General features: G+C 48.0%; 1 protein-coding gene across 1 annotated transcript; it reads left to right on the top strand.

Annotated features, from left to right (window-relative positions):
* The first annotated feature begins 1,906 nt into the window (after positions 1–1,906).
* On the top strand, positions 1,907–5,377 carry FZD2 (frizzled class receptor 2). The gene has a single exon (XM_003768404.4). The coding sequence runs from the start codon at positions 2,235–2,237 to the stop codon at positions 3,945–3,947; it is 1,713 nt and encodes a 570-aa protein (XP_003768452.4). The 5' UTR covers positions 1,907–2,234; the 3' UTR covers positions 3,948–5,377.
* The last annotated feature ends 2,820 nt before the right edge of the window (positions 5,378–8,197 follow it).

Here is an 8,197-nt window from a genome sequence, read left to right as displayed (position 1 = left end):
GGGAGACAGCGGGGAGGAGGGAGAGAACAGATGTGGCAACCCAATCTTGGATTGAAGGAAAGACATGAATCCGCCCTGATATTCAGGGTAGTCTTCGCCGTGGCAAGGAGCCTGAACATACTTTCAGGTTACAAAATGACCCTTTTAGGTACGGAAAACAAATTCTGAGGAATTTTAAAAGTATTTATCAGCTTAATCCTTGCTGAATTTGCCTTCCCTATATATAAAACTGAGTTTATAGTCTTAAAAGACTTTCTTCTCTCGGAGTAGGACACAAGACACTAGGCAGAGAGGGCCTACTTTCGCCCAAACAGAGGAGCAAAGGGGCTTTCTAAACTCAATTTTCTTTCTTCTCTTTCTCTCTCTCTTTTTTTTTTTTTTTTTAAATCCCCATCCCTTTGGGGGAGACAATAGAAATAATTGATTCATCATCCAGTTCCAGGCCCCAAAGGAGATTTACATGCAAATGTCCCATTCTCCCCCACTCCCCCTCCCCCAGAGCTCTTCAAATTAAAAACCCAAGCAGTAGAAATCAAAGAAAACCCTTCTCCTTGGCCAGCGGGAACCGCAGCTGGAGGGCCCAGAGGTGAGAGGTCCCCAGGAGAGTGAGGAGGAGACAGTGTCCCCCACCTCCTCCCCCTCCTCCCTAGCTCTTTTTAATGCATTCAGGCTCTCAAAGATTTGGGGTTAAACAAAGCCCCCATTTCCCAGGAGAAAGTACCTGAAAGTTGACTGGGAGAAAAGTGGGGGGAGGGCGGAAGAGGAGAAAGGAAATTCCCCCATATCTAAATTCTCTTTTCCTCCTCTACTAGTGTCCAGATTCCTCTCCACCCTCTTCTTAACACCCTCCCCCAACACCCCCCCCATTGACCTTCGATTAAGACCTTCTTGTAAATGCAACTAAACGTTGCTTTGCACAATTAAAATTCACTTGGGAAGAGAGTGAGGAGGGAGAGGCTAGGAGTTATCCCCACCCCCAATCCAATCTCCCTCTCCCCTTCCCCCACCTAAGAAAGAACTCTACACCTTCCATCCCAAGAGTTCCCGAGTTTTCTCACTTTAAGGAGCCTCGGTACAGTGGGAACCATAATGGGTTTCTTTGTGCTTGCTACGGGGCAATTATGCCCCTGAGTCCTGGCCCCTTTAAGAGCCTCTTAAAGAGACAGGCTCCCATTTCTCGAAGGGTTATTTAAGGGTGTGGGGCGGTTGGAGGGGGAGGAAGGGATACAAAAGCCTACAGATCTATATTTAGGGTGAGATAATGAAACTCACGCAGAGTTTTGCTCCTTAAAAAAGGCGAGGGGAAAAAATCCGGCTTTTTTTTTTTTTAAGGTAAAAGTTTCAAGATTAAACCAAAAGTTACAAGACTTAAAAAAAAAAGTTTTAAACTTCTTCAATTGATTCGAAAAGTTCTCCTGGAAAACCAGGGGTTCTCGGGGGCCTGGAAGCGAGAATGAAAGTGGGAATAGGGAAGCGGATTTAAAGGGCCCGAAACTATAGGTTGGATGGAGTCCCATCTTCCCCTAAAAGAGGATCCGTCTGGACCTAGAATCTCTACAGCTTTTGTCTGTCCGTGTGTCTGTCTTTGGGTCTCGCCGCCGAGACTCCGGGGAGATCCCGGGCCAGGCCAACAGCTCCAAATATAATAATAGCTTGTCTCTTTAAAAAGCAAAAGGGGGGGTGGGGAGGAAAGTTTTGTTGGCATCTGGTTTCTGATCTCATTATGTTGTGGTTGACCAATCCTGCCCTCGGGGCTGGTCCCCGGGTTTGAATCTGATTGGCCAAGAGTACATTTTGGGAAGGGGCTTAGAGCCCGCAGGGGCGGTTTCAAGGTTTCCATTTGGGGGGGGCTAGGAGAGGGCGGGGCGGCAAGCGGGGGGCCCCCTTGAAACCGACTAATTGGGAACGGAGAGGCCGAGGTGAGGGCTGGAATAGGCACAAAGGAGTCGCTGGGCAGGGAGGGGGCTGGTGGAAAGGAGAGGATAGATGAGTGGAGGAGGAAGAGAAGGAGAGGAAAGGAAGCCTAGCTAAGCAGCTTCAGCGGCTCAGCCTGGCCGGGAAGAACAAGCAGGCAGGCACAGTCCCCCCCTCCCCTGCCCCTACTCCCCAACTTTTTCTACGGAGAAAAGTTTGGAAGGGGAGGAGGCGGCCGACTGGAGCTGCAGTGATCTTGGGGCGAGGGGAGGGGGGGGAAAACCTGTGACCGAAAGTGGAGGGGGGGGGGGGCGGCCAGCATGCGGCCCCCCAGCGCCCTGCCCCGTCTGTTGCTGCCTCTGCTGCTGCTCCCCGCCGCCGGTCGGGCCCAGTTCCACGGGGAGAAAGGGATCTCTATTCCGGACCACGGCTTCTGCCAGCCCATCTCCATCCCGCTCTGCACGGACATCGCTTACAACCAAACCATCATGCCCAATCTGCTGGGCCACACGAACCAGGAGGACGCCGGGCTCGAGGTGCACCAGTTCTACCCCCTGGTGAAGGTGCAGTGTTCGCCGGAGCTGCGCTTCTTCCTGTGCTCCATGTATGCGCCAGTGTGCACCGTCCTGGAGCAGGCCATCCCGCCGTGCCGTTCCATTTGCGAGCGCGCCCGTCAGGGCTGCGAGGCGCTCATGAATAAGTTCGGCTTCCAGTGGCCCGAGCGCCTACGTTGCGAGCATTTCCCCCGTCACGGAGCCGAGCAGATCTGCGTGGGCCAAAATCATTCAGAGGACGGGGGGCCGGCGCTGCTCACCACCGCCCCTCCGGGACTGCAGCCGGGAGGAGGGGGCACCCCGGGAGGCCCCGGCGGCGGCGGCAGCGGCGGCGCCGGGGGAGGCTCCCCACGCTACGCCACCTTGGAGCACCCGTTCCACTGCCCGCGGGTACTTAAAGTGCCCTCCTACCTCAACTACAAGTTCTTGGGCGAAAGGGACTGTGCCGCCCCCTGCGAGCCGGCGCGCACCGACGGTTCCATGTTCTTCTCGCAAGAGGAGACGCGTTTTGCCCGCCTGTGGATCCTCACCTGGTCCGTACTCTGCTGCGCCTCCACCTTCTTCACCGTCACCACCTACCTGGTGGACATGCAGCGCTTTCGGTACCCGGAGCGACCCATCATCTTCCTCTCGGGCTGCTACACCATGGTGTCGGTGGCCTACATCGCGGGCTTCGTGCTGCAGGAACGGGTGGTTTGCAACGAGCGCTTCTCGGACGACGGCTACCGCACGGTGGTGCAGGGCACCAAGAAGGAGGGCTGCACCATTCTCTTTATGATGCTCTACTTCTTCAGTATGGCCAGCTCAATCTGGTGGGTCATCCTCTCTCTTACCTGGTTCCTAGCCGCCGGCATGAAATGGGGCCACGAAGCCATCGAGGCTAACTCTCAGTATTTTCACCTGGCAGCCTGGGCTGTGCCTGCCGTGAAGACCATCACCATCCTGGCCATGGGACAGATCGACGGCGACCTGCTGAGCGGCGTCTGCTTCGTGGGGCTCAACAGCCTGGACCCGCTGCGGGGCTTCGTGCTGGCGCCTCTCTTCGTTTACCTGTTCATCGGCACCTCTTTCCTACTGGCTGGCTTTGTGTCCCTTTTCCGTATCCGCACTATCATGAAACACGACGGTACCAAGACCGAGAAGCTGGAGAGGCTCATGGTGCGTATCGGTGTCTTCTCCGTGCTCTACACCGTGCCAGCCACCATCGTCATCGCTTGTTACTTCTATGAGCAGGCATTTCGGGAGCATTGGGAACGCTCTTGGGTCAGCCAGCATTGCAAAAGTCTCGCCATCCCGTGCCCGCTGCAGTACACGCCGCGCATGTCTCCCGACTTCACCGTCTACATGATCAAATACCTCATGACCCTCATTGTGGGTATCACGTCGGGGTTCTGGATCTGGTCTGGCAAGACTCTCCATTCATGGAGGAAGTTTTACACCCGGCTCACTAACAGCAGACACGGGGAGACTACCGTCTGAGGACACCACACCTCCCGCCCACCCTGTCCCTGCCCCTCTCCCCTTCCTTCACCTCTCTCCAGCTCTCCTGTAATTGGGGAAAGTACAGATCCAGAGTGTGAGGAAGAATGACTTTCTGACCAAGGGGTACGAGTTGGGAGGGGTTGGGGAAGGCCCACAAACTTATTTTATTTTTTTAAAATAAATCTAAACCATTTTTTGGGTTTTTTTTTTAGATCGTATTTCCCCCCCAAAAAAACTTTTTTGCACCCTTCCCCCAAGGTTTGTAATTAAAACTGTAAATAGCCTTTGTAAATTTAATTATATATTTTCTATTTAAAAAGAAAAAAAGAAAAAAAGACCAGCGAGAGACACTGCAGGCTGGGTAGTTGGAGGGTGGGGTGAGGTGACCCCTTTTTTGATACCCTCCCTTTCCCCTAAGGTACGAAGTTTTTGGTGATTTGGCAGGGCTGGGCCTGTCGGAGGAGCCACCAAGACTGAATGCTGTTTTTGTTGGCTGTGAGGGATTTCTTACAGTTGAACTTCTTAAAAGCCAAATTTTGTGAGCCTTTCCCCTGACGCCGGAACTGTGGAAGCTATTCTGTATTAACGGACAAGTCTTGGATGAATCTCTCTCTCTCTCTCTCTCTCTCTCTCTCTCTCTCTCTCTCTCTCTCTCTCTCTCTCTCTCTCTCTTCTCCCTCCCCCCCCTTCTCTATTTCTGGAAATCTACCAAGAGAGATGAAGACGTGGAAAAAAAAATAAGGTGGGGGAATCGGTGGGTTGAGAATATGGAATGGCCTAATCCGAGCTCCCCAGCCTCCTTTCCAGCCAATGCAAGAATCTCTCTCCCTTTTAACTTTGTTTTCGACGAACTACACCACCCCCACCCCAAGTTTGGATTTGTCGGTATAGCTGTATTGTGAAATGTGGGTCTCTTAAACAAAAGGGTATCCCCAACTTGAAACTCAACCGGCTTCTCCCTTCTGCCGGTGACCTATGAGAGTCGGTTTGAGGTCCCTGGGTACCGGTGGCAAATTGTCCTTTAACTCTGCCTTCCCCTAAGCCAGCCCCCCCCCCCAAATTTATCTCCCCTCACCAGAACTACCTATACTTCTGGTACAGACTATCACTTGGAGCATGTATGTGTGTGTGCCTGCTTAAAAAAAAAAAAAAAAAAAAAAAAAAAAAGCAATAAAAGTACGTAAGAGATGGGGAGGGACTGGTGGGGATTTGAGAGTTCTTCCTAACAAAAGACTGGTTTTCTTTTCAAGTTTCTTTTCAAACTTGACCAGAAGAAAAGGTGGGTATTGGCTGTATGTAAAGGTGGGATGTGGGGCTAAACCGAGGTGTTTACATGACATTCTATCTCTCAAAATCCATAGAATGTTTATAACAGATTTTTCTTATCTTTTTTTTTCCTGAAATAAAATTCGAAACTTAAAAAGTCACCAGCTTGAAGAGTATAAAATATCTTCTTTGTGTTTGTCTTTTATAGAAAACTCCCAAGCTCTTCCACCTTTCCCTAACCCTTCCCTTTGGTGATATTAAGGATATTTTGTAGTTTTATTGCATAGCACTGATTTCTGTCTTCTTGAGACAGGGACTTAGTTTTAAGAGAATTTTCGTTGAAAATTGTCACAAAACGGTGTTTTTAAAAAGGAGTAAGGAAAGTCAGGTGTGGGACTTAACTCACTTTTTTGACCATCTTGATGTGTTAGTCGTGCAAATTAAACCATAATAATAATAATAATAAAGTATATTTAATTATCTTTGGGAGATCTAGCCCTTTAATTGTATTTAACTGGGCTGTAACATTTTATTGGTTTAACCAAACCACACCTCCTCCCTCTCCCACCTTTAGCAACATAGGAGAGAGGGTGATGGGCAGATAATGAATCTGGAGACTTTATAGGTCTTTCTGTTTAGATGGGGGAAAGAAAAATAGTTTCTTGGCCTTTCTACACCCTGCCCTGTTTTAGGATCCTGTTTTTAGAATAGTGAGCCAAGATCACTTGGCTGGTTAAAATCCTTACAGGAATTTGTATAAGGGTAATATTTTATGTGGGAAGAGTAGAAGAGAAGAGAAACTAGAAATTGTTTGCTCTTAATTAAAGTCCAATGAGTGTATTGTTTGAAGTAATGAAATTGAAGGGGAAAACGCCACTCCTCCGAACTAAGCATCTGGATGGCCTAAGATTGCAAAGAACTTTTACTGAATAATCAAGAACCCTTGAAGTCCAGGCCTAAGACTCCTCCTCAAATTCAGGAATTTGGAAAGACCTGAAGTTTGTGTTTTTTTGGGAACTCAAACAGAATCACCAGGAAAGAGTTAAACAAGTTGTTAGCTTGTATGTGTAACCCCCTCAAAATGGTGGAAAAACTCTTTGGATCTGGTTTGATTTTTCCAGTGGCTTCGAGCTTACTGGGGGGGGGGGGGGAAGGGCAAGAAGGGGCAGAGGAGGAGGGTACATATAATCCTTTTGTTGATTTGAGAAATGATTAGATTGAACTAGACTAGGGTATTGGGAAATGGTGTGTGCATGTGTATGCAGTGTGTATTGTGTATATGTGTGCTCATTATGCACATGTGTGTACATGCATAAATTATACTGTAGATGTATAACATGTATCATACATATCTATGTGGAGGTACCTATGCCCTCCTTTGGAAATTATTCTATCCCGCTCCCCTTCATCTACTCCTTTGTTTTTAGGAGTGATGGAGTAAGATAATTTTGAAGGCTGAATTGGGGTTCTGGCCAAGCAGGAAAAAAAAAAAAAACAACACACACACCCTCTTCCAAAAAGGAAGCAGGGAGAACTGAGAATGTGGAGAAATTAACAAAGCAAAAAAGTTTGTTGGCTTAAAAGGGGGAGAAAGAAAACTAATTTTATCATTTTCCTTTTGGTTAAGCCACTCCCCTTGATTCCCCTTTCTCAAGGAAATAGGTTGAAGACACTGATCTTGAGTAAAGTAGTATGGAAGTCTCCTTATCCCTTTTACTTAAAAAAATTGTTAGAAGGCCACTTTATGGTGAAACGAAGCAGATGGATAATCGGAGTAAAATGCATAGAAAAATGAAAAGACAAAGATCTGAGTTTACTGTGAGATATAAGAAAAAGTTCACTTAGACTTTCTTACCCCACTTCTTTCTTCCTGTAACAGAAAAACTCAAATGAAATGTGGAATTGAGATTTTGAGATTCCAAATCTTCTAGAGATGGGAATCTGTTTCCACATCATCACTAGACTGGTTAGAGTCCCTCTCTGGGAGAATTAGGCCCAAGGGTTGATAGAGGGGCTGGCATTTCAGAGGAATACCCTCACCTGCAGGACCATGCTGAACATTTTCCTAAACTAGCCCAGGGTATCCACTAGGGCTGAGTTTCTGATCCTCCACCCACCAAGAACAAAAAGACTTGTTCCTTTCTCCCAAGAGTTATTGAGTTTCTCTTGAATTTTCCCCTCGGTTCATTGATCTCTTCCTAAGGTACTAACTACTATTCTCCTCCTGTGCCCACCCTACTGCTCTTAAAAACTTTTCCATTAGTTTTTTTTTTTAATTCCCCTTTAAGAGGCTCCTGTAAGAGCCAATGGTAGAAAAAGCCATTTCAGTTTTTCAAGACAAAACTCTTCTGTGTGAATCCTGGGAGGGAGCAGGGATGGGGGCAGTGCTCGGCCAGAGCCCCAAGCCACTGAGCTCCTGGATTATTCCAAGAATCCCAGCAAGAGGAAGGTCACTTCCTCCACCTGGACTGAGGGCCTGGAAATGTCCAGGGAGGAAAATAGGGGAAACACTCTTTATCCCCATGTCTCACCCCACAAGGAACATGTCTAGCATTACACTGGATATCTTTTTTGAAACGTGAAAGTGGAAGTAGTGGTACCAAGCTCTGAAAAACCATTTTGTTTAGGTTACAGAGTGGTTCTGATGTCTTTAAGAAACCTATTTCCATATTTTTTGGTCACCCTCCTTCCTGATATTCCTAATAGGAAAGAGTTCTGAATCAGGTCACTCAGGTAACCTACAACTGAGAGGACTAAGGAGAGTCAATTCAGCTATGTGAAGTTTGAGGAACCTCAGGGTCCCCTTAAACCTGTTCTTGTCGATGGGCAGCTAGGTGTGGCAGTGGATAGTCTCAGGAGACTTGAGTTTAAACCCACCCTCAGCTATAGTCTCCTCATCTGTAAAAATGTGATCATAATAGCACCTATCTCCCAGGGTTGTTGTGAAGATCAAATGAGGTCTTTTTAAAGCTCATTGCACA

Source organism: Sarcophilus harrisii, chromosome 4 (assembly GCF_902635505.1).
Source record: "Sarcophilus harrisii chromosome 4, mSarHar1.11, whole genome shotgun sequence".
Taxonomy (NCBI): Eukaryota; Metazoa; Chordata; class Mammalia; order Dasyuromorphia; family Dasyuridae; genus Sarcophilus; species Sarcophilus harrisii.
This window is presented reverse-complemented; position numbering and strand designations above follow the sequence as displayed.

Coding starts and splice junctions, on each gene's coding strand:
- FZD2 (XM_003768404.4), top strand. CDS start 2,235: ATGCGGCCCCCCAGCGCCCTGCCCCGTCTGTTGCTGCCTCTGCTGCTG.